General features: G+C 46.2%; 1 protein-coding gene and 1 non-coding gene across 2 annotated transcripts in view; one reads left to right on the forward strand and one right to left on the reverse strand.

Moving 5' to 3' along the window:
* Positions 1-2,569: 2,569 nt before the first annotated feature.
* Cluap1 (clusterin associated protein 1) overlaps positions 2,570-27,525 on the reverse strand; it is a 29,794-nt gene continuing 4,838 nt past the window's right edge. The window contains exons 4-12 of the mRNA XM_032913881.1: positions 26,639-26,818; positions 24,232-24,327; positions 22,469-22,552; positions 18,916-19,049; positions 17,184-17,325; positions 12,889-12,961; positions 9,533-9,640; positions 6,063-6,118; positions 2,570-3,009 (exon numbers count right to left, since the gene is read on the reverse strand). Coding sequence (XP_032769772.1) covers positions 2,860-3,009; positions 6,063-6,118; positions 9,533-9,640; positions 12,889-12,961; positions 17,184-17,325; positions 18,916-19,049; positions 22,469-22,552; positions 24,232-24,327; positions 26,639-26,818 — 1,023 coding nt within the window. The 3' untranslated portion in view covers positions 2,570-2,859. The remainder of the gene's footprint in view (positions 3,010-6,062; positions 6,119-9,532; positions 9,641-12,888; positions 12,962-17,183; positions 17,326-18,915; positions 19,050-22,468; positions 22,553-24,231; positions 24,328-26,638; positions 26,819-27,525) is intronic.
* On the forward strand, positions 6,936-7,079 carry LOC116910700. The gene has a single exon (XR_004389228.1). It is a non-coding gene; the product is annotated as a small nucleolar RNA SNORA48 (small nucleolar RNA).

The raw sequence follows: 27,525 nt of genomic DNA on the forward strand, positions 1-27,525 counted from the left end.
AGGGCCAAACATTGTAAGGAAAAAGGGTGCTTGCTCTCTAAGGATCCTGAGAGCAAGTCCCACCACACCTAGAAGGGCCCCCTTTCCAGAAGTCTGTCCAGAGTCTGCTATTGAGGCTTCCCAGATGTCTGGCTGGCAAGGTCTAGCTGCATCACAAGCCAAAGTGTGAGTCTGGACTGAGGTAAACTGCTGACTGGGACAGTGGTTTGGCTTTCTTCCTACTCATTTTGTTTGATTTATTCTGGACACTTTCTGTTGCTGTCTTCTGCCTTCCCCCTGCAGCACATCCTCTGCTAAGTGCATGTTACTACTTTGCATCTCAGACTTCTTTCCACACCACTGAACAACCTGTCATTCACTCTGGTCTCTGCTGTGGTCCTCGATGGCCTCCTGTGTTTACCCACTATAAAAATTTTCTCCGCTTCCTCCTCCCCGCTTCTCTTCATTCTTCCCTCTGTCTCCCTTCCTCCCTCTGGTTTTACCAGAATTCCACACATAGATAAGTGTCCATAGGTTTATCTGGAGCGCTCCCATGGTTGTGCATTTGTCAGTCATGACTAGACATATATACTATACATGTGTCACTACTTCCAGTGTCCCCAACACTTGCTATTTGTACCTCCTGATTGGTTGAGGTACTCAACTCGGATGCCTCACAGAGCTCTAAGCACTTTTCAGTACAACCTTCCCATAATGAGTAGTCCCCAGAGCCTTTTTATCCTCCCAGTATCCCTTTAGACACTTGAATATAGTTGAAGGCCATCACCTGAGCTCTTCCTATAACACTAAGCCTTGATGGCCCAGAGCTTTCTGTGCAGACCAGACTGGCCTTGAGCTCGCCTGGCCCTGTCTTCAGAGTGCTGGGATTAAAGGTGTGCAGTATCATGCTCAGCCCAGTGATCTTTTCTTTTCCTTCCTTTCTTTCTGTGGTGGTTTGAATGTTTGGCCCAGGGAAAGGCACTATTAGGTGTGACCTTGTTGAAGGAAGTGTGTCACCGTGGGGGTGGGCTTTCAGATCCCCCTCCTAGCTGCCTGAAAGCAGTCTCCTTCCGCTCTCTTTAGATGAAGATGTAGAGCTCTCAGCTCCTTCTCTAGCACCATGTCTATCTGCACACTGCCATGCTTCCTGATGTGACTGTAGGCTTGCCCCAGTAAAAATGTTTGCCTTTATGTCTCTCTTCATCAATAAAACCCTAACCAAGACTTGACTTTCCCTTTTTGCTTCTCAAGATAGGTTTTCTGTGTGGCCCTAGCTTCCTGGAACTTAATCTGTAGACCAGGCTGGCCTTGAACTCAGAGGTCTGCCTGCCTATGCCTCCTAGTGCTAAGATTAAAGGCGTGAGCCACTGCCGCCCAGGCTGAGTGATTTTTTTTTCCTCCCTATCTCTTGAGGTTGCCACTCTTGAGCAAAACCCAGCCAATTCCTTAGCAAAACACAGGAAGCCCATTTTGCTGTTCCCTTATTACATACCAAGCATTTCAGTCTATGTGCCTGTCATTTCAGCCCTTGGACACCTCTATGTTGTTCTGATTTGTGCATCTGTGTGAGGGTACAAGCTTGTGAGTACAGGTGCCCAAGGAAGCTACCAGAATGTACCAGAGGCCCTGGAACTGGAGCTAATAGTTGGCTGTGGGTCACCTCGTGTGGTGGGCACTGAGCTTAGCATGCTTCCTCAGCCTTGGAGCCATCTCTCCAGCTCCAGTGTTTTGTTTTGTCAGGCCTAGAAGAACTCTCTGAGCTTTTCGTACATGTTTACAATGAACTATGATCATGTACACTGCCTCCCTTTTCTGCTCTCCCCCAAAATACTCCTGCCCTAACTTTGTGTCTTTTTTGTTTGATAATCTACTAAATCCAGTTAGTGTAGTCCAAGGGAGAAGCAGATGGATCTATGTGAGTTCAAGGCCAGCCTGGTCTGCATAGGAGTTCTTGGCTAGCCACTAGTTACATAGTGAGACCCTGTCTCAAAAATGAAACAAAATAAAATGCCAATTTGGGCTGAGAATACAATTCAGCTGACATAGTCTGTCAAGCAAGCATAAGGGTCTGAGTGCTGTCTCCAAAACCCTCCTGCAAACCCTTAGTGTGCACTTGTAATCCCTGGGAAGCGGGAGATAAGGCTGGAGTTGACCGTCTAGTCAGTCTAGGATAACTGATGAGCTCCCAGGCCCCAGTAAAAGACCCATCCCTACACCCTCCAAAAGGTGGGCAGTTCTTGAGGAACAAGCACAGAGGTTATCCTCTGGTCTTCACACATACATGTCTACCAGCACAAACAAGTACCTGCTCACATTAGAACATGTGCACATATAACATACAAATGCATGCTTGTGCACACACACACACACACACACACACACACACACACACACACACACACACACACACACACACACACGGATCCCTTCTGGCAGGAGTAGGTAACAGTAGACATTGGAGCTGCATTTGTTGAGGGAGCCAGGCTGGGGAACTATGATGGTGGCATGTAATTTGAAGTGAATCCCAGAACAACACTCTGGGAGTAGAACCTCTGAGAGAAAACAAAACATTCATAGTCTGGAGCCTCTCTGTGGCCTGATCATCAAGGAAAACTAATTTAATAATAACAGCAGCCAAGACTTACATGGTGTCAAGTCTGTATTTCTCCTCAGGGGCTTTTCTTACAGATTGAATTACTTGGAACACAAGTATGGGGATCCCAAGCGTTAGGAGATATACAAAGAAAATCTCTGTTGGAGTCAGTATGGATAAGCCCAGATGGTGTAGTGAACAAAACACGTTACCTTTCCAGCCTGCTGAGTCCCTGTTTACCTATACATCTGACGCTCTTAAGCTGTCTGGGTCTCTTGGCAAGAAGGTCAGAAGTCATTGTCACTCTCGTCCAAGGGCTCGGGTTTCCGGACCCTTCGACTGGGTTTAGCTGGTGAGAGAGCAATGCTCTCATCTTCCAAATCATCGTCATCTTCTTCATCATCTTCCATGTCAATTTCGCTGTCCTCTGAGTCTTCCTGAAGCAAAGAGATGGCAACTGTAACTGAGGTGCTGGCTCACCATGACATCTTGTCCTTAGAGACCCCACCTTACCCTTGCCAGGGCAATGACCAGCCACCCCACGTGGTGGAGGGTTGTGGGAACACAGCACACTGCCTGTTGAACGAGTCCACTCGAGAGGCTATAACCAGTAACTCTTTACCAGGGCTACTGAACAGGGGTTGGCTGTATGTGGCAGTCTCAGGAACGCCCTTAACATGTGCTGAGGAACCTAGATCTGCATGGCTCCTACTGTCCAGAGACCCAGTAGACAGGCAGACAGCAGGGGAAGGGGAGGCCTATTCCTGCTGGAGGTGGAGAGCGGTACAGATGTGGGAAAGAAGGCAAGGCGGTGGTGCCCAGCTCCTTTATGGTCTGGATCCAGGGAGCACCAGAGGCTGTCATTCTTACAGCAAGTCCTGTGTTCCATGGGTATCTGCCAAGATGGCTGGCTACCCAGTCTACTCCCGAGTAGTCGTATGTGTTAACATTTTCTTTTTTAGAGAACTACCACCTCCTCCAGCCACCCTGCTCTGTCTGCTTCTTTCTAGCAGAAATCCTTGAGAAGGCCAGACCTACTGTGGTACCACACTTGATCTTAGCCAAATGCTGAGAAGCAATTCCTATTGTGGCACAAGCCTCCAATTTCAGCATTGCAGAGGCTAAGGCAGGAAGGAGGATGACTGAATTTGAGGCCAGCCTGAGCTACATAGAAAGACCTTGTCTCACAGTGAAAAAAAGAAAGGATAAACTCCCCGGGTAAATTCCTGTACTCCAGCGTTCCCGTGTTACCCCGCCATTGCCTAAGCACAGCAATCTACCCCATAGCCCAAGACCACTGTTATGAAGACGGCAAAGGATATCCAGTGGGGATACGACTGTTTCTTAAATTCCAAACTCTAATTTCAACTGGCTGCTGCACGTGGAACATGGATGTCTAATAGGCCACACACTTGAGAATGTCTAAAACCAAATTCCTGATTCACCTTTTCAGCCTCTCCTCCCCCAACTCATCTGTCTCAGGAAGTTAAAACCTTGCGCTTTTAGTCAGTTACACACAACCAAAGCAGTCTGCATGCTCTTCTGTTCATCACACTGGTGCAGTCAACTAAGGAAACAAGATGGGTCTGACTTCAGAAACACCCAGAAGTTCAGCATGTCTCAACAGCACTGTCCTCACCTCCTCAGGCTACAGCACCCTCGCCTCCAGCCTACACAGCTGCCCCTGCTGCCGTCTCTCCTGGGCTGACAACTGCACATCTATCTTACAAGGGAGGGGCTCATCAAATCCCATGCAGGTCCACTGCCTGTGCCACCTCTCATCATTCTCAGCCCAGTTCCTCTACCCTGCCACTGCCTAGGCACTGGAGGTGTTCACCGTCCCTGGGCCCAGGGGCTCTGTCCACCCTAACATGGCTCACCCTGTCCCTTATTCAGAGAGGCCTTGCCTGACCATGAGGGAAAAAAAAATCCTGTGTCTCTGTCATTTCTCGCCTCCTGAACTAATTTTATTTCTTCCCTAGTAACCGTGGCCATGGTATGCCTGCTAGATTGTTCCTAGAACACATGTGTCCCAAAGGCGAGGCCTGTTTTTATTCCCTGCTGCATTCAAGACCCGGCATTGACAGGACTCAACAGATTCATGCTGGACAAACATAAAGCTGTGACAGAGGGGCTGTGTGAACACAGCCTGCATGAGATAAACAAACGGGAAGACCCAGGCCATTGAGGATGTATCCATTCTGAAAGCATGCAAGCAAGTAAAACAAGCCAGGCACTTTCCAGGAGGCACAGGCTCTCTAGGCCAGACCTGTGTGTCAGCCTCGGGGGCTGGGGGTGGGTAGAGGGAGCTCCCTTATCATAGGCACCCTTTGTGTGTCAGCTCAGATGGGGGGAGCAGATGGCAGCTACCTTATCATATGCATCCTTGGGATTAAAAAGAAAGTCACAGCTGAGTGACTTCCCTGACTCTCTAGTGACTGTCCTAGGAATTCAAGGTGAATTCAGGACACGTGTCTCTGTGTCCTGCTCAGCCAGACTAGGTGCTAGCTTGCTCCTGTGACTCTAAGTAATACCACACTGTAGTAAGCCAGGCACCATACAAGAGCATAAGTTCCTGTTTTGTCCCAGTGAAGGTGCTGGTGCCAGACCCTAGACACAGGCCCATACTTTACAAACTGACCTTGGATTGGTGTCTCTCCAGTACCTTTGGGCCCAGAAGCATGGCCAGGGACTGCAAGAACAGGGCTCAGAGAGCCTGGCAGTGCAGAGTCAGCCTGCCATTTTGAGAACCCAGAGTTCCCTTTTTGGTTAAGTTCTCTAACCATTTATCTATGTGGTGGAGTTCAAGGCACCAGCATCCTGGTCTCAGCCTCCTGTCGGGTGTCTCCAAGGCTCTGGTCTAGGAAAAATATCTTTTCTGTGTTCCTGCTCCAGAACTGCAGAGGGTGCCGAGGACAGGCTGGTTTGAAACTAGGTTGAAACTCAGAGTTGATGACTGCACACGTCTTTCTCACCTTTGGTCTTGGTGTTTGACCCTGTTTAGTATGGTAATGCAAGAGGATCTATTCCCTTCCTCTCTTGCAATGGGATCTATTCTGAGGGCTTCCTGCCCAACAGAGGAAGCATCACCACAGAGGAGAGGGTCTGCTAGCCCTGAGCAGGCCAACACACAGCAACAAACAGATGAGGCAAAGAGACCAACCTGCGTCCTGGAGCTGGAGGTCCTGCATTTACCTAAGAGGGCTGGTGCTGCTTGCGTCTTTGAAAGTGAGAATGGAAAGAACTGTGAGAAGGTGACAAAGCAAAGAAGGGCGAAGGGTGTGCATGTTTGTGTGAAGCGAGAAACAAGCTCCTGAGAAGCGAGGGAGAGCCAGCCCTTCCCAGATCGAGCTCCAGCACTGTCACGCCATGTGCTGAGTACGAGCAGTGCCCTGACCTGGGCAGCACCTGAGCTAAGCTATGCGCCCGGCCCCAGCCCCAGGCCGGGAGGCACAGGAGGCACAGGAGCGTCGGGAAGGCATGGACTCACGTCTTCATCGGAGTCTCCACCGTGCATTGTGCCCACGATGCGTTTGCTGGGCCTTCCTGAGGAAACAAACCACAAAAATGGTGAGATCCTTGGAAAATATGGCAGGTGATGGCATTTAAAACTTGTCCTGGGGAAATGCCAACATACACACTAACATATGTACTCAAGTGAGCGCCAGCTAATTAGAACTGTCAACAAATCATAGGTGCAGTCCTGTGTCTCCCTTCTCTCTACTCTGAGAGAAACTCACTGTACAGTCGAGCTGGCCTCAGCCTTTAGAGTGCTGGGACTACAGGTGAGAGCCACCATGCTGGAGCTCTGTACTTTGAAAATTGAGACAAAGGCAGTAAAACACACCAGGGTCTGATAACACACCTGCGATCTCAGCACTCAGGAGACTGAAGTAGGAGAATCACTTCGAGCTCAAAGCTAGCTTGAGCTCCACAGTGAGAATGTCACAACCACCACCACCACCACCACCACCACCACCACCACCACCACCACCACCACCACCACCACCACCACCACCACCACCACCACCACCAAAACAATAAAATTAAAATGTGGGCTTGGCAAGACGGTTCAGTAGGTAAGGGTGCTGGCTACAAGCCTAATTATCGGAGTTCAATCTCCAGAATCTACATGGTAGAAGGAAAAAACTGAGTCTCAAAAGTTACCTTTGAATACGTGCCCAGGTGTGCACGTGTGTACACACATTAATTGAATACACACACACACACATTTTACATGAAAGCTGGGGGCATAGATTAGTGGTGGAGAATTTATCTATATGTTTAAGGCCGTGGTTTTAATTTCCAGCACCACAAAACAACCATGAAAAGAATCATGAGTATTTGAAAACCATAGCCTCTGTTTCCCTGGCAATGGGCAGAGGGACCCCTTGTTGGTGGTGCTCTTATACCAGTCAGGGGCAGAGCACACAACATTCCTTTGTTCATCCTGGCTTGATGCCTGGCTTGGTGGCCAGATCTGTCATCATATGCCTAGGACCCATAAAAATCCAATCCAATCCAGGCAGCACAGCATGGGAGGAGGAAGGCAGACTTGTGGACAGCCATGTCACCTACAGACCTGCCCTCCAGTGCATGACAGACACCTGCCTGCCACCATGCCACACAGCACAGATGGAGGATGTCACCCAGGGGCCTGCCGGCCACGTGGACAGCCTGCAGTGGGAGCCACCACAATGTGCGAGTATGTGGTGGTCAGATGGGAGAGAGACGTGGAGCAGCTTGAGCGTTATGAAGAGACATGGAAGTAGAGACTCCAGGGTGGAGGGTGGGGCCTGTTGTGAGCGGGCAGAGCTGCCACTGAGGGCCATGTCGAGTCCATGGCTACACTGAGGCAGGGGTCCATGTTGGTGTCTGTGGATCATATTACCACTAGAGAACATGGGCAGCTGCTGGAAATGTCCAGGGCTGAGCATGACTGGCCTACCTCTCACTGGATGTGGTGCTCTGGAGAGCTGGTCCCACCTCTCAGAGGCAGCACTTGGGAGAGCTGGGTTGCCCTTGGCCCCCAGGCAGCACAGTAGATAGAGTTGGACCTGGCAGCAGGTGTGTGGATGCGCCTGCCCCAGGGGCATGAGTATGGGAGAGCTGATCCTGTCACTTGTCTGCCTTGGGGTGGCACAGCCAGAGGGAATACATCCACCCCCAATGCTGACTGCATGGTCATGACCCTACCAACAACAACATTCAGGACAATAGGCACTGCATGTCACCTGCATGTGAGCCAGCCTGGAGGTCGAGAACTTGGGAGAGCTGGCCCTGCCATTTCTCTGCCATGAAGTAGCATAGGTGCCTTGCCCCCTTTGCAACTCACCATGTGTGGCAGTCAGGAGAGCTGGCCCTGCCCCTACCAGGTGAAGCACTTGGGGAAGCTGGCCCTGCACCCCACCCAAGCAGCATAGTAGTGCTGGCCCTGGTTGTGGGGGAGTGGGTGAGCAAGCCCCATAGACAGTGATGAGATCTGGCCCAGCCACTAGCCCTCTGCCCCTTCCCCCTCTTGCCACTTAAGGCAGTGAGGGGTGCCAGCCCTGGGGTTATGAGGGAAGGTGAACTGGCTCTGCTCCTTGCTGGTTACAGCATTCTCAAGAATGGGTCCTGCATCTTGCCTGGGCAGCACAGTGGAGCTGGCTCTGAAGGCATGGGAGCAGGTGAGCCAGAGCTGGCCCCTAGGGCATGAGAGCAGGACAGCTGACCCTGTCTCTTGTTGACGGCCACCGTTGATATGGGCTCACCCTGGTGTGGGGATAAGGGGAGCAGGGGGCTGACCAGCTCAGCTGCCACCCAGGCCAGACCCAGGGCTGAGCTGGCCCATCTCGAAATCTGTATGAACTGTGAATGGTCAGATGCGTGAAAGAACTGGTCCTGCAAATCCCAAGCTTCAGGATCTCCGTAACCCAGGGCAACAACAGGATAACCAGGAGGAGAGGTGTGTGGACACAGGGATAGACTGTAGGACATACTGACACTACAGCTTCCATGACGAGGTGTTTCCTATGCTTTGTTTTTTTCTTTGTGTGTGTGTTTTATTTGGGGGGAGGTTGCAAGGGTGAAGGGCGGATATGAGGGGACAGGGAGATGAGTGGGATTGGGGTGCACAATGTGAAACTCATGAAGAATCAATGAAAAGTTAAAAAGAAAAGCACATCTTCTCAGTATTTGGAGAGGAAATATCCCTGAGCTCCATTGTTAGTTCACACGCAGAGAACTTCATTACTCTGCCTAGGCCTCACAGTGCAGGAGGAGCGCTGCTCAGGGCAGGCCCAGAACTGTTTGCAGAGGCCCTTTTCTTGCTTAGACAAGTGCAAAATCGTATGGCATTTGAAGGCCCTAGCTGTAGACTCTGGAATTGGGCTACACGATTTTACTCTGCAAGTACTTACGCACGATTTGAAAGGCTAACATTGAGTAAGTTACACAGCTTTTTCTAGTGTTGGTTCCCATCCATCAATTGAGTTTTGTAAGAGGTACTTTCTGTGGTAATTCCTTGGTCATAAGAGATGTAACTGTACTGACAAAAATGAATAAAGCCCAGAGCTCAGCTACAGAGGCCATTTCTGAGTTATCTGTGGGAAATATGAAACCACGAATGTGAGTCAGTTATTCCCAGGGACACAGATAAGAATATTACATGTGTGAGACAAGGTGGTGTATCCTGTCATTCCCATGCCTAGGAAGAAGCAGAGGGATCAGGTTCAAAGTTCAAGGTCATCCTGAGGTACACAGTGAATTCAATACCAGCTTAGCTACATGAGTGCAAGCAAAAGGACTACTAGAGGCAATGATTTCCCATGAGCAGTTTGAGAGACAGAGCCTGAAGAACAGACTGAGGCAGGGACCCCTCACTGTGCACTGTGCCTTGTAATACTAAGCCGCTCTCATCCATGCCCTTGGAGTTCTGAGAGACAGGCGCAAGGAGCTGGGTGACACGAGTTACACTACCTTGCATGAGCACCTCCATGGCTGTCCGAGGCTTAGACAGCCGTCTGTCCTCCAGCTCGCTGTCCGATTCATCGTCCTCTTGAATGTCTATGTCCGAGTCGTCATTGCCTGGCAGGATACCACAAGGCAGAGTGAAAGAGGAAGCCTTCCATCATAGTCGGCATCTGCCTACTATGGCTTCAGTGCAAAAGCATCTGCCTTTCTTAACCCTCTTTTTATCCATTAGATTGTATGAGACTCCCTGGATTTGTTCAGGTACTTAGCAAAGTGTTAATGCAGACCATAATATGCTGTATTTGCTTTGAGCAATTTTTTCAAAGTAAAAGAACATGGGCCAGGTGTCTTAGAAGCATTATGACCACTTGAAACTTTTACGAAATTGAGTTAACTTGGTTAACGGGGGAGAACTCCACTCTGTTCTTTGTCAGGCTGTGTTACTAACTCAAGCCTTGACCCTAACAAAGACAGAAGTGGATGAGAAAGAACAAAGCAGGGTGGGGGCGAGGAGGGAGCCAGGCTTAGGCTGCAAAGAAAGTGCTGAAATGACATTCTTACTGGGGAAAATTCTGGAATGAAGGCATACACTGGTGGGGTTGTGGCTCAGCGGTAAAGCATGTGCTTTTTTTCTTTTTCCTTTCTTTTCTTTTTTTGCAAAGCTCTGGGTCCAATCTCTAATACCACATACCCAGACAATAAATACTTTTCTTTTAGAAAATTTGTTTTTTTAAAAAATAAATTTTATTTATTGTGGGAGGCATTCAGGCATACACTTTATAAAAGGCTATTTTCAGTGCTATCATTTAAGAAATATTAAGTGTGTGTGTGCGTGTGTGTGCGTGCGTATGTGTGTGTGTGTATACATGCACATGCACTCAGTCTCCCAGAGTTAGAATGAAGACAGCTGTGGGCTACCTGATATGGGTGCTGGGAACTGAACTAGGAAATTCTAGAAGAGCAGCAGTGTTCTTAATCACGGAGTCATCATCTCCAGCCCCCATCACTCTGTATACATTTCTTGAATGGTTGTTGTCTTTGCACCTGAAGCTAAGCATTTCTTAGACAGAACCATCAGAGACTATAACGGGAAGGAAAAGCTCTCTGCCTAGTGCCTCACTGCACCCAGGGAGTGACGGTTTGGGAAGGAGGGTCTTGGAAGGGTTTGTAGCTGCTGGTCTGACACTGACTTAGGAGTCAGCCAAGAAATCCAGCACTTGTTGGTCTTCCAAAAGGCCGTGCCTGGTGCCTGCATGTGAAGGTGATGTCAAGGTGTAACTGGGTATTAAGGGACGGTCACTTGCTTTCTTTAGCCAAAAGAAGCAGAGCTGTGTTCTTCAGCTCAGGACGCAAGCCTTAGTGACACAGTAGTGTCACTAAGAACATCCTTCAGGGGGTTGGGGATTTAGCTCAGTGGTAGAGCGCTTGCCTAGGAAGCGCAAGGCCCTGGGTTCGATCCCCAACTCCGGAAAAAAAAAAAAAAAAAAAAAAGAACATCCTTCAGGACTACCAACACAATTTGAAAACTACATCTTCTAAAAGTCTTTCTACAGAAAATGAATCCATATTAACATAATTTAAAATCACTACTCAGTTTAGTTTCTCTCCAACCTCATCCATGAAAATTATGATATTAAATGCTTATTCCAGGAAATATAGAGGCCACTGCCCCACCTAGTCTCTGTCTTGACTGACCCAGCACTATCCACAGGAGCCTGCTTCGCTGCAGACACCATTCAGGCTTTCTAATCCTGCTCTTAGAGGACTCCTAGCAGCTCTCTCTAGAGCTCTCTGAGAACAGGTACAACAGGAAACAGACAAAGGGAACAGGTAGGCGCCCAGGTGTACTGTTTTGCCCAGGAGAATGAAGACATTTCATCATGAGAACAGCTGAGTGACAGAAGTATGGTGGAGCAGGAGGACCACACACCACCTCAGTTCCTTGTGTGCAACTGCTGCCTCGGTGTCATCCTGGTGCGCAATGACGGCTCATCATGGAGAGCACTCCCTCCAGAGTCTAGGCCTGCGTTCAGTCTTTTTCTACAGGTGGAGGCCTTGTTGAGCACTCGGATGAATGTGGGAACTGCGAGTGGGCGAGTGCCTTCACTAACACTGCATGCAACAGCACGTTTTTCAGGCCGCCCTAAAATATGGGGCCTTCCAAACTAGTAGGGATAATTTTCTTTCATAATTATTTATTACCTAGAGTTCAAGCTAACTGTGGCATTTAAACAAACACAAATGCCATAAGTATCATAAGAAATGAATGTTAGCTAGATGCTGTGTAATTGGAAGCAAACTTTATCATTATTATTATTATTATTATTATCATTATTATTAAAATAGATTCTTCTCTCATATACTACATCCCAACCAGTTTCAGTTCCCTCCACTTCTGTTAGCTGCCACCATCTCTCTCCTCTCCCCCAGATCCATTCCCACTTTGTTTCCTCTTTGGAAAGGAACAGGCCTCCAAGAAAGGACAGCCACGTAGGACAAACAAGATACAATAGAACAAAGCAAAAGCCCTTATACTGGGGCTGGACAAGGCAACTTACTAGGAGGAAGAGTCTTAGACAGACCCACTTCCATGGTTAGGAGTCCACAGAAACACCAAGCTAAGGGCCATAACCTTGAGGTAGAAGACCTGGTGCAGGCCCATGCAGGCCCCATGCTTGCCATTTCAGTCTCTATGAGAAGCAAGCTTTCTGAGTAAACTCAAATGGCACTTAGTATAAAAGCTGTGAGAAAATTGCTCTCTGAAAATATTCTAGTACTTCTAGTCAACAATGACAGATTTATTAATAAGAGGGCAGATATCTATTGTTCCTACCACAATTAAAAAATAAATATTAAGGGGTTGGGGATTTAGCTCAGTGGTAGAGCGCTTGCCTAGGAAGCGCAAGGCCCTGGGTTCAGTCCCCAGCCCCGAAAAAAAGAAAAAAAACAAACAAACAAACAAAAATATTAATAAATATTTTTAAAACTGTAAGTAACTCTACTAGAGAAATGTAAATAACTCGTTGCATACCTGTCATGCAGAGCTGTTGGCCTGAGTTTGACCTCAGAACTCATGAAAATGTGGAAGGAAGGAGAGAGGACCAACCAGAAAGCTGTCTTCAGGCACACTCACATCAGCACCTATACATGCCTACCAAATGCACACACACGAGCACGTGAACACACATACACATCTGCACACACACAGACACACGCATGGACATACACATGCACGCATACACAGTCTCCCTGTCTTCCTCTCCCTCTCTCTCCCTTCCCCTCCCTCTCTCTCCCTCTGAATGAAAACCCTGAACACACAGTGGCTCTCACAGCTGCACACCCCAGTCAGGACAGAGCCTTACTTCCGCTCTTGAGCAGTCTCTTCTCCTCTTCCTTCAGCTTATTCTGCATCAGACGCAGAGTATTCTCAGCTTCCTGGAGGAGGAAAAACCAGATTCAGAATGATGACCTTTAGTGGATGATCTGATTCTTCACCACTGTGTGAATACAGAAGTGTGTGTCATCGACAGCAAAATCCACAACACAACAAAACAAACAAAAACCCTAGGAAGTTGTTTAAAGGGCAGAATCGCTCAGTGGTTTGGGTCACCAGCTGCTCTTCCAGAGGACCCTGGTTCAATTCCTAGCACCCACACGGTGGCTCGCAACCATCTAAACAGCAATTCAAGAGATCGGATGCCCAGTTTTGGCTTCTGAGGGCACTGCATGCACACGGCACACAGACATACATTCAAGCAAAATACAAGTATACAAAATAGACGTACATAAGTCTTTTTAAAAAAATTCAAGAGAGGAGGAGGAGAGGCCCAGAAGCCGTGGCAGGACAATGGAGGCTGACGTAAAGATTCTGCTCTGTGTATTTACAGGTTATCAATGTTCTTAAGGGATGGATGGTACTGGGCTTTGTATGTTTAGGTGGGCAATTATATCTTATCAATTGAATCTAAGGTTATTGTGTTGTGTATTCTCTTATGTGATGATTTGAGTGTAGCCAAGTGTGTGGTGGCAGGAGACACTGGGCTGCCGAGGAGTTGGGATGTGTTTCTGCCAAGATATCTAGCAGACATCTTGGGGCACGGTGCCAGACCTAGAGAGGTAAAAGACAACTGTGCCTTTATTTTTTATATTTTACAACAACAGATGGCGAACCAATGATGGGCAAGAATCCAGTAGTAATCCTAAAACTTGAGAGAAAGTTTTTATTTTCTAAGAGGAGGCCATCGCCATGTTAAGTCATGTGATCTCTCAAGGGCGGGGAATTTAACAAGAAACAGGGAAGTAGCCTGGGCTGGCAGGCTGTAGGTCCCAGGCTGTGTGATAAGTAATGGCAGCTCAGAGAGTTAGAGATTAAAAGCTGCTTTTTAAAGAAAATCTTTTAGGGGTTGGGGATTTAGCTCAGTGGTAGAGCTTGCCTAGCAAGCACAAGGCCCTAGGTTGGTCCCCAGTTCCAAAAAAAAAAAAAAAAAAAAAGGAAAAAAAAAAAAAAAAGAAAATCTTTTAGAAAGTCTTTCAGGATACTCACATTCTTTTTAACGTGGGCTCCACGGGAATTTTGAGTTGAAATCCTAGTTAGACAAGCTACTTCTTAATTACAGGTATTATTAAAAGGTGATTAAGTTTGTTTTTAGAAAGAAGAGAGTAAAGGGATTACCCAAATCACGTGGAGATTTTCATCTATGGTTCGGAACTTAGATAGGGAAAAATTGGTCACTAACTCCAAGTAGAGACTTGTGATAAATGTCTGTAACACCAGGGAGAGTGAATGCAGACATATAGAAGTTATTAAGGTTAAATAAAAATCTGTGGCTCTGGGTAGCGAGCTTAACAGATGGATATATTTTGGGCTAAAGTCCTGGTTTGATATGTTGCTTATTGATATTGGAATTGATAGAAGGTATTTGGTTTGTTTTATGAATTACCCCGCTAAAGGCCATATGGCTCGTTGATGCCGGCTAGCGAGGGTTTGTGGTTACTTTTGATATTTACCACAACAGGAAGCTCAGATTCTCTTAACATGGGCTACATAGGAATTTTGAGTTAATTTCCTGATATCACAGAGTACAAAAGCCTATCAGTCTCATTGTTTAGCTTACTTTCTTTTTCTTTTTTTTTTTTGCTTACATTCTTTTTTAAAAAAATTGTTTAATCTTCATAATGGGTGTGACTTTGAGTTTTATGGTTATATTATTACTCTGGGAGAGAGTGCAAGATACAAGCTTTTCTGGTTTCAGACTAAGGAACACAGTATTTTGGGAGAAAGATTTTTGTCTTTGTGTTTTTAAAAAGTGTGATTAGGCTCTGGAAACCTCACAGAGTCATACTGATCAGATTTGACAGAGGTAGACCGCCTGAAAAATTTATTCAGGAGAATCAAACAAAAAGATATCTCGATTCTAAACTTTTGTCTTGACAGTTGTATTTTACAGAGTGTGCCTACTTGGAATCCTGGTCTCAAGGACTTTCAGCTGGGTCCAGTCAGGACACATCGGCTACAGCATTTGCTTCATTCTTCCTACCCCCTACCCCCAAGGATATCTCAACGCCCATGTACAGCTTGAAGAAATTATAGAGGAGTTGTCGCCCCAATTCCCTGGATTTTGTGGGGCTGGAAATGGTTATTCTAAAGTTGTTTTTATGAGGAATTTAAAATTGGTTGTAATTTAACAGGAGGAATTAGCTAGATTGAGTTATACAGTCACAATCTCATTTGTTAACTAAGCTAAAATCATATCTTTGCTTAGATATAGAATTTATTTGTTAAAAGTTTAAAAGTACAAGGTCTAGAGCCAGTCCTTCTATTGATGTCATTACAAACTTCTGAGTTGATTACACATGTGAGTTAAGGGTCAAATAGCAAACATATTGCTGACTTTGTGAGAGTACTTTCAAGATATTATTAAGATATAAAGACAATAGTACTGATTGTCTTATATAGGTAGATAGTTTTCAAAAATGTCAGAAATCCACAAAATTTGAGATTTAAAGTTATTTATCTTTTGTTGAGACATATCTGCTCCTAACAGTTCCCCTTTGGTGGATTTAACGAAGAATTTGAACATCTCTACCTCCAGATGAGACAATACTTTGTGGCTAGGCAGCCACTGGAGTAGCCTGTTTTATCTGCAGACTAATACTGTCCAGAAAAGGACAAATTATGTAGTATAGTTGATTGATAAACTCTGCCAAGACAGGGTTATCAGTCCTTCAAAATCTGCATTTCAAGAGTCTGTCAGTTGATTTTGGGCCAGAAGGCTGAAGACTTGCACTCACATGTTGCTAACAGGGGACTGTGCTAGTAGAGATTTGTCTCTACAACCTCTCAGTTCTGGAAGCCATGTTAGGCTTCCTATGTGTATAGATATTTGGTCATTCTCAGATTCCTGACACGGTTGAAGACTGATTATAGTCTCATAGCCTATCAGGCTGTTTAACTCTGAATATGCATATTTTATTAGTTATCAGATAGTATACAAACTAGCCAAGATATAATATAGATTTTAAGCCTTTCTTAAGCTGGAACGGATAACTAAATGCTCTGTTTAACTGATATAGTGATGGACTGGGTGTTAGATATATTTTATGCTTTTAATTACAAAATGATAATAGTTGTGCTCAGCTTATATTTGAGAGAAAAGTTGTTTTTCTTTTTAATTAACAAAAGGGGTGAAATGTGGGATGATGTCACAGGTGAGGCAGGCACAAGATAGAAGGAGGCCTGTCATTGGACGAGAAGGAAGGATGGGCGGGAGAAAAGTTTGAAGGAAGAGGAGACTGGAATGAAGAGAGAGGAGGAGAGGAGGAGGAGAGGGAGAGAAGCTGTGGCAGGACACTGGAGGCTGACGCAAAGATTCCGCTCTGTGTATTTACAGGTTATCAATGTTCTTAAGGGATGGATGGTACTGGGCTTTGTATGTTTAAGTGGGCAATTATATCTTATCAATTGAATCTAAAAAAAAAATCAAAAGAGTTTGTTTGAGCAACCTATGAGGCCCCTAAACCTGTGCTCTTCCTCGGCTGTCTCCCAAGCAGCCTGTGGGAGTGACCCTGACATTTGATGCTCTGGCTCCGTGCCTTCCTCCCATTTCCACCACAAGAGAAGCCAGCGTGTGTGCCGCGAGGACAGTGGACACAGGAAATGTGTCTGGTGCAGATAGCCACAGCTCTCCTGCTCACAACCAAAGAAAGCAAAAGTATGTCCATGTTTCTGCCATACGGCTTCACCACTCATACTGGAGATGCTTACAGAGAGGCCAGGATGGTAAGATAATGAGGGAATCCTGGCCACACTTCCTGGTGTAGGGCCAGGAGGAGGTAGTATGTCAGGCGTGTTGGCAAACGGAGCCCTGACTAAGCTGGGTATGGCAGTATGTATCTTATAGTCCCTGTGCGTGGAGGCTGAAGCTACAGGCTGGTCTGGGTGACACTGAGACACTGGCCCGCTCATCCCCTAAAATACACAGGAAACAGCCCTGATTACTGCCCGACCACAGTGAGGATCTGGGGAGGTGCCGCAGGCATCGAGTGCTTGCTGCTCAAGGTGAGCCACACAGCTCAGGTCCCCACAGCCCACGCAAATGCTGAGCACACATGCGGCTCTCCTGTCACCTTGGCACGGGTGAGCAGCCCAAGCACTTACTTCAAACCGCTCCTGCTCCATCCTGTGATGGTCCTCAAGCTGCTGCTCCAGGTAAGCCAGGTTCCGGAACTTCTCCAGGTAGACGTCATACTGCTTTTGCAGCTCTTCCTCAACCTTCTCATACTCATCCATAAAGGCTGGCCTAAGATGAGCAAAGGAAAGAAGAGTGAAAGTAGTCACTCCACAGTAGTTTGACATTTGTATTTAAGACTCCCAACTTGCATCATGCACCTGAAAACTGCTTAAAAACAATTCATCTTTACCCCTCGCTACCCATCAAATGAACAGGTTTTTTTTTTTTTTTTTTTTTTAATATATAAGTTTTATTGTCCCCAAAGAGCCCAGATCCCACTTGTGATCAGGATCTTGTTTCTGGAGCTGGGAAACTGAGTCTCACTCGTCAGCCTGCTGCACAGTTCCCTTCCCAGACACACGGATGCCATCCCCAAACTTCCTGATACTGTTTTAACTGTTGTTGGCTGAATCAGAGCCAATCCTTTTCTTCAAGGATTAGTTCATCCTTCTGGGCTTGAGAGACAGAACAGGCAATACCTGTCCTCATCTGAATCCTGTGGATGTATTTCTCATCCAAGGAATTTCAGATTTCAACCACAGACCTGCTCTCCTGAATAACGACATTGATGGGAAGGGAGCATCCACAGACCTCATCTTGTAATGGACACCCAGCATTACACCCTTGATCATGTTCTGAACATGACTGCACATGGTTCTGACAGTGGCCAGTTCCTTCCTGTTACCCCACCATTTGTCAACCCAGAGCTTCTTCTTTCCAAGGAGACTCAGCTCTACATTGACGTGATTGAAGTCCCTCCGCAGAGTTCCCCTGGGACCCTTCACAATGGCTGTGCGCCCCTTCAGGGTGACATCAACAGTCTGACTGCTCAGAATGGTCTTCATTCTCACAGTAGATGGGGCAAAAAGTGAACATAATTATCTTTTTTTTAAAAAAATTATCTTTAACCAATATAAAAAGCTAGAAAAAAAACTCCCTGAAAACAGGAGAATTAAGTAAAAAATTATGTATACATTACCAACTACATGCATTGGATGTAACCTGCATCTTCCCAGTTTTTTAGTAGGGTCTAATGTAGCCTAGACTGTCCTTGGTGAATTCCTGATCAGCCTCCTGAGTGCTGGGTTTCATATGTGTGCCATCATGCTAAGCCCCTAGATATAGGTACAGATAGGAATGAGTGTGTATGTGTATTTTTTTGAGACAGAGTTTTACTATGTAGCCCTGACTTAGTCTGGAACTCACTATGTAGGCCAAGCTGGCCTTGAACTCACAAAGATCTGTCTACCTCTGTCTTCCGAGTACTGGTATTAAAGGTGTATATCATTACATCCAACCAGGAATGTATATTTTTAATAAAAATTAAATTGTACTTGGGAGGGTGGGTCCTGCACAGTAGAGCTGGCCCTGGTGACGCCGGTTCAGGTGAGCCGCCCCAAGGGCAGGAGAGCTGCCTCTGCCCCTTGCCAGCTGTGGCACTGGGTGAACCAGGCAAGGCAGTGCTGGAGAACTTACCCTGATGGTGTGTTCAGCCATGTTGAAGACATATTAAAAGCAGTATGCAGTGAGAGCGCGCAGCAGTCTGCTTTTAGGACAGGCAGCAAAGAAACTGTGGCATGTGGTCTCTGCTTTTTGATGTCTTAACTTCCCTTCCTCCAACCTAATGACCGCCGTCCACATACACTCTAGTCACTCTACCTGACACTCTGCAGGGTCTGCAATCGCTTCCGATTTCTTTCCAGCTCCAATTTTCTCTTTTCAATTTTGGCTTCTAAATTGGCTTCGTCAGAGGCCACGTTGTTGAGCAGGTCTTTAGTCTTCTGAACCTGTGCCTACAGTGAGCAGGGAACAGTGAACTGAGGTGCCAGGGACGGCTGTCGCCTGCCTCTGAGCACAGAGCTGCTTAACACTTTGTGTAAAGCAGCATCACACAAACCACGCACGAGGGCAACCAACAAACCCTCCTCCACTGTAACTTATTAACCAAGTATTTTCAGTGACAGGAGTGGAAGGAGGGCATGAGGACAGGAACGGGTACCATTCTTGTCATGAAAAGTGCGTGTTTCTGTCCATGGAAGCAGGCAAAAGTGGAGAGAAGAATGTCTCGGAAGGACAGAGGTCATAGGGTCTGTGTCCAGCCCGCTGGGTTAGGACTGGGCCCTGGTCCATCACTTTGAGCTATTAACCTTCACTTGGGCTATTCCCTGGTTACAAAATACCAACCCAGGGAGTGGGGACACACACACGCACGCACGCACGCACGCACGCACAGAGATATGCACACACACATACACACACACAGATACATAGTTACACATACAGTCACAGATACAGAGACATGACACATACGCACACACGAATACAGATACACGTACACACATAAGACAGATACACATACACATGCACAAGACAGACAGACACACACATGTACAGACACACATACTTATGGCACACACACAGATGCATACACAGTTACACAGACACAGACAGATATACAGAGTCACAGATATAGACACACACACATATACAGATACACATACATACATAAGAGATACACATACACATGCACCAGACAGACAGACAGACACACACACATACACATACACACATAAGACAGATACACATACACATGCACCAGACAGACAGACAGACATACACACAAATATACACACACACAAAACAGGCCTAGGTACAATGGGACAGAAGCTCTGGGCTGTTGGCACTACAGGGAGTCAAAGACCCCTGGCTACATCCACAGACATTCCTCTCTTTCTAAGAGCATATTTGCTTGAAGTGGGCATGGTAAGAGCAAATGTGCTAGCTTCATATTCATGCTATGAGAAGCTGGCTGTTGGGAGCCTCGTGGTTCAGAGCACCGAATGAGCTACACCAGAACCGGGAGCACAACCCGGGTGTGTATGAACCTCTTCCCTATGTTGTGACTGTCTAATCCTGCATGAAGTTCTTAACGGCAAGGTAGGATTCCTCTCTGGTGCTCTGCATGTATGTTAATACACCATAAGGGCTTTTCTGGTTGTTTAGCTGCAGGTCTCTGCAAAGCCATGGGATCCACAAAGAAATTACTTTGCAAGAGTAGATACTTGCCAAGATTCTCAGAGACAGGGCATCTTTTAAAACTACAATTATTGTCAGTGAATTTATGGCCATGAGTGAGTGACTCTGTGTGTGTGTGTGTGTGTGTGTGTGTGTGTGTGTGTGTGTGTGTGTGTGTGTGTATGTGTGTGTGTAAGCAAAACCAATCATTTCTGTGGAATTTTTGTGTGTGCCAAGGGATCAATCTCAAAGCTTTACAGACGCTAGATAAATAACTGTATAGTGAGCTGTAGCTCCAGTACAGACACTACTTTTCTGATTCTTCCTTTAGAAAGCACTAAGGAGCCAGGCATGGTGGTGCTTGCATTTACTCTTAGCACTCAGAAGGCAAGGGCACGCAGATCTCCAGTTTGAGACTAAAGTGTTCTACAGAGTGAATTCCAGGTCGGCTACAGCTACATTGTACGCTCTATCTTAAAAAAGAAAAAACAAATAAACAACAAAAACACCCAAGTGACAAGAGCAAACATGAAAATCTTAAAAATATATATTCATACATTCATTTATTGCAAATGCATTAAAAATTCTAATACAAGTGTAAATGCATTCCAACAGGAAGGTGGTGGGTCCTAACTCAACAACTCTTTTTTTTAGATTAAAAAAAAAAAGATATACATTGTATATGTATAAGTCTATTTGCATGTGTGCAGTGCCCACAGAGGACAGAATAGAGTATCGGCTCCTCTGGAATCCGAGTTTCAGAAGGTTGTGAGCTGGCTAATGGGTGCTGAGAACTGAACTTAGGTCTCTGGAAGACAAGTGCTCCTAACTATGAAGCCATCTCAATAAATAACCCTTGCTGATAATGAATATTTTCTGATTAAGTCACATTAGAGCTTAGGGACTTTATCTGACCTGAACCTACAACCAGGCAGGAGCACAGCACATGGCCACTGTCATGTACTCTCAGGGTCATTGCTGTCTCCCTGTCTATCCTAGGGACATTTCTGTAGCCAGCAGGAGCAGCAGGCAGTGCTGTGTGGCTCTGGGTCTTCTTCAGTCTGGAATACTTGCCAGCTCTCCTTGCATTGCATGACCTCACATTTTGGTGTCAGTCAGCTAACTGACAGAATGCTTCTAGTTTGTCTGATTCAGATTATACATCTCTGTCAAGAATACCACAGAAAGACTTCATCCTGTAAGCTTTCGTAATGTCAAATTATGTAATTATGACACCTTATATCTTCCCTTGATTGAGGGGTGATGCTAGAATTGCACTTGCTCTCTTTCTCTTTGTAATAAGTATTGTATTGGTAGTGTCCTTGACACATTTTTTTTTCATTTGATAACTGTTTCCTATCTCATTGACCCATACTATAAAACTGACTGCTGTAATTCATTTATTTTGAGGTTACGTTCCTCCTAACCAGCTCTGGCATGAGCCGTGTTTCCTGGGTGCTCTGGCTCGCACTGGTAAAGAATGGCATTTAAAAGCCAAGGCCCAGGTGCTCTCTACACTCAGAACTTAAGAAAGCATGATGGTAGCTCCATATATGTGGACATCCATGAAGAAACGGTGCACCTACATGTGTGCATCTTAACAAACTTAACTGACAGTGGGCGAGTGGGAAAAGATGGTGACCATACTACCTGTTACAGGGAGGTTTAGAGTTAAGGGTTGGGGTATAGCTCAGTGGTAAAGTGTCTAGCATATACAAGGTCCTGAGTTCTAACCCTTCTTCATACAGAGACAAAAAAGGAAGCCTGGACTTGTTTAAATGCCTAACAGTGAGTAATTGGCTAAACAAAATAGGATAATACTTACCAAATATCAAAATAAGAACGGCTTTAAAATTACTTTAAAACTGGTGCATGGGGGGGGGGTGTTGAGAGAGTATCTCTGTGTAGCCCTGGCTGTCCTGGAACTGGCTTTGCACACTAGGCTGGCCTCGGACTCAGAGATCCACCTGTCTCTGCCTCCTGAATCCTGGGATCAAAGGAGTACACCACTACTGCCTGGCAAAAACTGGTGACTGTTTAATAACTTGAGAAAGTGCTTTTACCTGTGACAGGAAAGTAATCTTCATAACGTAGGAATCCTAAACACCCTCTAAGTTCCTGCAGTTTCTCTTGTTTCTAGTCCCTCTTACTCTATCTGGTGCACACAGAAAATCATATAAAAGCAATGTAATCTTACCAAAATATCTTTGATTGCAATTCTCATCACCTTTTCAGTCTCGTTTATTTCTAGAGGTCTAGCAATGGCTTCCGTTCTCAGTTCCTAGGAGAAATAAAATCACGTATACATTTTGAGACAGAGAGTTTAGTTTTTGATTTCTATTAGTCGCCAATTTAGAGCCTGGTGTTTCCTAACTTGAACCTTTAGCCATCTCCCATCCTCAGACTCCCGAGCTGCTGGGATTGTGGATGTTCCCTTCATGCCCAGTGACGTATGTGATATATATGTCACACTAATCCTCCAAGTTTAACTCAGTGGTGGAGACTATGGCTCAGCGAGTGTGATACCTGGACTTCAATCTCTGACACCATAAGAAATTAAAAAAACAATGTTTACAACAGAGCATACTTCTGTGCAAAACATTTCCTATAAATGTCCTCCAATGCTACCCGGGCTCTCCTGAGACTTAAGGTATTCATTTTCAGCTCAAGGCCCCATGTGCCCCTGGCAGACCTTAAATTAATATCCATTACTTTACTCCTGAACTTCATGTGTGAACCACATGATCACTCAGCACAGGACAGTCTGCTGTCTGTGTGCCCACGGACCCTGTAACCAAGCCTTGTGTTTCCGCTTGTCCTTAGAATAGAACGAAAGTTAGGTATTACAATGGAACAGTGCAACGGGAGAGCATTGGACAGTGACACACTTGAAAGACAGCAAGGAAATACAATCTGTTACAGTAATAACTGTTACACCAAAGTGCATGCTTTAAACCCCTTCCTTCCGTGTGTACACGTCAGGATTCAATAGTTCTCTTCTTTTTAACCTAGTGCTTTCCAAACTGCTGTTTTATCAAGACCCTGATGTTGCCTGTGGCATTAAAGCAGCCTGGGTATGGAGGAAGTCCAACGTTTAGCAAAGTTGGGAACCATGCTTAAACAGCCGCTTTAAATGGGATGGGTGGAGCACACTGTGTAACTGCACTGGACGGCAGGCTTCCTAACAACGTCTTCCTCCAACTACCTGGAAGTGCTACCTAGATCACTGGTCACATTTATGTTATCTCATCTGGTAAAACTTTGAAACTCCCAATGCTTAGATCATACTCCATATCAGTGACATTAACATGACAGCTGGCTTAATAACGACGTCTAGGAAGTCTGGGGGGCAGTGAGTTCTGGGAGCCATGAACTGGAGGTACACTATTGATAGCAATGCAGGGTAGAGGCAAGGGAGAGTTCACAGCCTCAGGCTGTACATCTGCCAATCCTGAACTATAAGTTGATGATATTAACCACCACGGTGCAAAGCCCCATTCCTAACCAAGGGGCCATTTGCGATTGATAGCTGCTAGGGGAAGGGAAATCAGTTTCCTTCAATGGAATGACACCTAGTTATTAATAACCACATGGTAGGCAGGCAGGCTTATGCTCATGAGTGGTTGGCCAACACAGAATGAACTCCATGCTTTTTTCTTTTGATTGTCTTTTATTTTTTAGAGAGAAAAAAACCATGGAGTTGGGTATGTAAGGGAGGGAAGATCTGGGAAAAGTTGGAGGGGAAAGAATATGATTAAAAGATATTGTATGAAAAGAACTTTTAATTAAAAATGAGTAACACCAGTGGGTAGTGTCCACTAGGAGCAGAAAAGGATTCATGCTCTCCACCAGTTTCCCACACATTAGCCCACTCAATCAGGAACAGTTGAATATAAGTTGGAGGAAGGTCAGGGCAGGCAGTAAGAGAGGCTTTTCATTCCTAGACTGAACACTACTTACCCTCAGCTCAACCTCTTTGCCCAGCAAGTCATACAGAGAAGCTCCTTTAGCAGTGATTTCAGAAGCAAGTTGTCTGGCTGCTTTCAAATCTGCAATCTGGACAGAAAATTGCACATACAGAACCCTCATTCTTCAACAGGCATTCAGCTCCCGTTCTGCTAGCGCCCAGGCAGTCATGTAACTCGGAGCACACGTCTCAGCAGCCCTTCTTACTGCTGCAGGACAGAGCTCCTGGACACCACCTTAGGAACACTGACAACACTCAAATGTGACCAAATCCAGGACACCTCTGTCTCAGAAACCCAGCTGTAATGCCAAACTGAATTCACAACTAGAGGTATGAGCAACGGAAAGCAGACAAGCCTCCTATCTGGACTAGGTCACTACTAGTAAAATGACCACAGGGGCAATCTGAGGGACATGCGTTCCACGGCCAGCACCTTAAACTTTCCTCCGAAGAGCTGCTAGACCAAGCCCACTAAGCACTTAGACTCTCCCGGGCTCCCACAGGCCGGTGCCAACAGCTCTGATGAGGACTCAGCACTGAGACTTTCTTGGGCTTTGCACCCCTCTTCCTTCAGTAAGTTAAATCGCCAAGGAGTGCAAACACACTCACAGGCATCCCCGTTCCCTCTCCTCTTGGAGTAACACTTACCTTCTCTCTTTACTTTCAGCCTACCAGCAGCACTTATCTCAATCTCAGCAGATTCTCTCTCCTCCTCTTCCTTCCTCCCCCACTCCCTCTGCCCACTCTGTGCTCCTATTACAGTTCCAGCTTCTCCTCTTGAGGCCCAGGGTTCCACTCTCCAGTTCTACGTGCTTTTCCTGCCTGACTGGAGCAAGTACCCATTTCTCTCTAAGACTCACCTCGCTGCTTCCGTTTCTGTACAGATCAGTCTCTGGCCTCTCTTTTCTGACTCTTCCTTCTCACCCGTGGTTTTAGTCCCCTGCGTGCTGGCGCCCTCTAACTGTCAGCCTTAGCATCACATGCAAATGCTTCCCGGGCTTCTCTACTTCCACATCCAAAACCTTAACAATGTCTGCGCTGAAACTCAGAACAAGTGTTCACTAGCCACAGTGGTTATTTCTATGTTCAGATTATTTAAAAATTAAATATTAGAGCCTACTTCCTTGATTATGCTAGCCACCTTAACCAGTGGCTTCTGCAGACTGCAGCCCAGATGCAGCTCTCGCGCACCACTGATTAAGTCTGGCAACACGACTTGAGGATTTCATGTGGTCTCCTCTTCCCACTCATTCATACCCACACCCACACAATCTATCATCCACGTACAACTGGGTCTGGGCTGGGGAGACGCCTCACACAGTAAAAGGTGCCTGCGGCCAAACCGATGATGGGGACCTACATGGTAGGAGAAACAGTTCCCACAATGGCCTCTGACCTCCTTGCCCACTGTGACGCCGTGTGCCTATACACAGACATTAACTTTGAACTCTGAACCTCACTCGTGACCTCTGGCTCCTGGTGTGTGCCTCTCAGGTAAGCATGATGACCACAGTGCTTTCTCTGGGGCCTCAGAGGAAGGAGCAGCCCTGGCATCAGGCTCATGTGTGTTCTTATCTGGGGCTTTTTCATTCCTCCGTGCCGCTGGGCTGAGAACCTCTTTAGTTGCTTCTGCTGAGACCCTTTAATGGCATTATATGAGAAAACCCTGAAGATACCTTCCCACCTAACACAGTGACCTGGTCATTCTCCATTCTTTTGTTTGTTTTTTCAATACAGGGTTTCTCTGTGTGGCCCTGGCTCTCCTGGAACACAGTCTGCTGAAAACTCCATTTTCTACCCCAGAGTAAAAGCCAAAGGCTTCTCTGAGGCCAGAGGGTTTACTGTATTTACCCCTCTAGCTTCCATCAGAGGGCTTCCTCTGCTTTTCTCAAATGAACAACACGCACTATCATCCACTCTCACCTTCATGGCCTAATGGCCTGTCCCTTTCCTCTCACTTCTGCTAAGAGGCCATGTATACACGGAGGCCTCCGATGGCCCTGCTTATGATAACAACCCCGACCCTCAGCACACTCCATTCCCAGCCAGGACACTGACTGTATCAGATCTTCCACACCTCTGTCACTGTTGTTCATATTCTAATTCCTCCGACTAAGCAGCAGGAACCCAGAATACACACACACACACACACACACACACACACACACACACACACACACACACACGAATATATATCCATCTCCTCAGTGCCTGCACAATCTGATGAAACTAGGCTGTGCACTAACTGGATTTCTTGTGGCCTGCTTTCATCCCAACACTAATGAGGATTGAAGAACCACCCTCAGTCAGCCGGCAAGGAAAGACAGTGCTGCAGAGTTCACGTCCTCTACTGCTACATTTGAGATGACATCTGCGAGCCACAGTCGTCGTTGTCCTTACCTTGGAGCCCAGATCAAACTTGAATTTGCTGATGTCTTCCTCTCCGACATTGGAGCCCTCCATGCCTTTGGTCTTCATGGCGTTATAAAGAACGGATGTGATCTTCAGCAGCTCCTTCACTGCATACCCGTCCGCTTGATAGAGTTTCTTGGTGTTGAGTTTTATATGTGCCTTTGTGGCCTGTTTTGGGACAGACAAAGCTCTGCCTGCTTCCTTCCTTCAGACAGGGTCTTACTATATAACCCAGGCTGGCCTGAATCTCACGGTGCAGCTGCTCAGGTTAGATTCAAACTCTCAGCTCTCTGTCTTGTCCTTGTAAGCACTGGCATGCAAGAGTACACAGCCATACCCTGCCTCAGACATTCTCAGGTCTAGTCTACACCCACGTAGGAGACTTGAAAGTGTCTCTGCCAGCAACTGTGACACAACTCTTGCTGAGTTGTTTGTTGGTTTTGTTTCTTTCAAGACAGGATAAAACATGTTGTAAGTATCTCATATTGTGATAAAGAGCAATTTGGCAAAAGACCCCAAAATTACGGATGCATGTATCTTTGGCCCAGTAACTCCAGCTCTAAGAACTACCCTAAGCATAGACTCACATTCAATGAAGACCATAGGCCATTCAATACAGCATTGTTTCAATAACACAGGTGTAAAGGACCTAAATACTCATGTAAATAACATAATTGTGGATATTTATGTAAACAATATTAACTCAAGTGTAAGAGGAAACTCTACACGCATTTGGAAAGTTCTCTAAACTATTCCATGGAGTGAAGAAAGCGGACACTATACAGCATATGTGAAAGAGAATGCATATATGTTATTTACATGTTATTAGCTTAAATATGCATAAACAAACTTTGGGACCAATCTGAAATAGTGGA

Source organism: Rattus rattus, chromosome 9, assembly GCF_011064425.1.
Source record: "Rattus rattus isolate New Zealand chromosome 9, Rrattus_CSIRO_v1, whole genome shotgun sequence".
In the NCBI taxonomy this organism is placed as follows: Eukaryota; Metazoa; Chordata; class Mammalia; order Rodentia; family Muridae; genus Rattus; species Rattus rattus.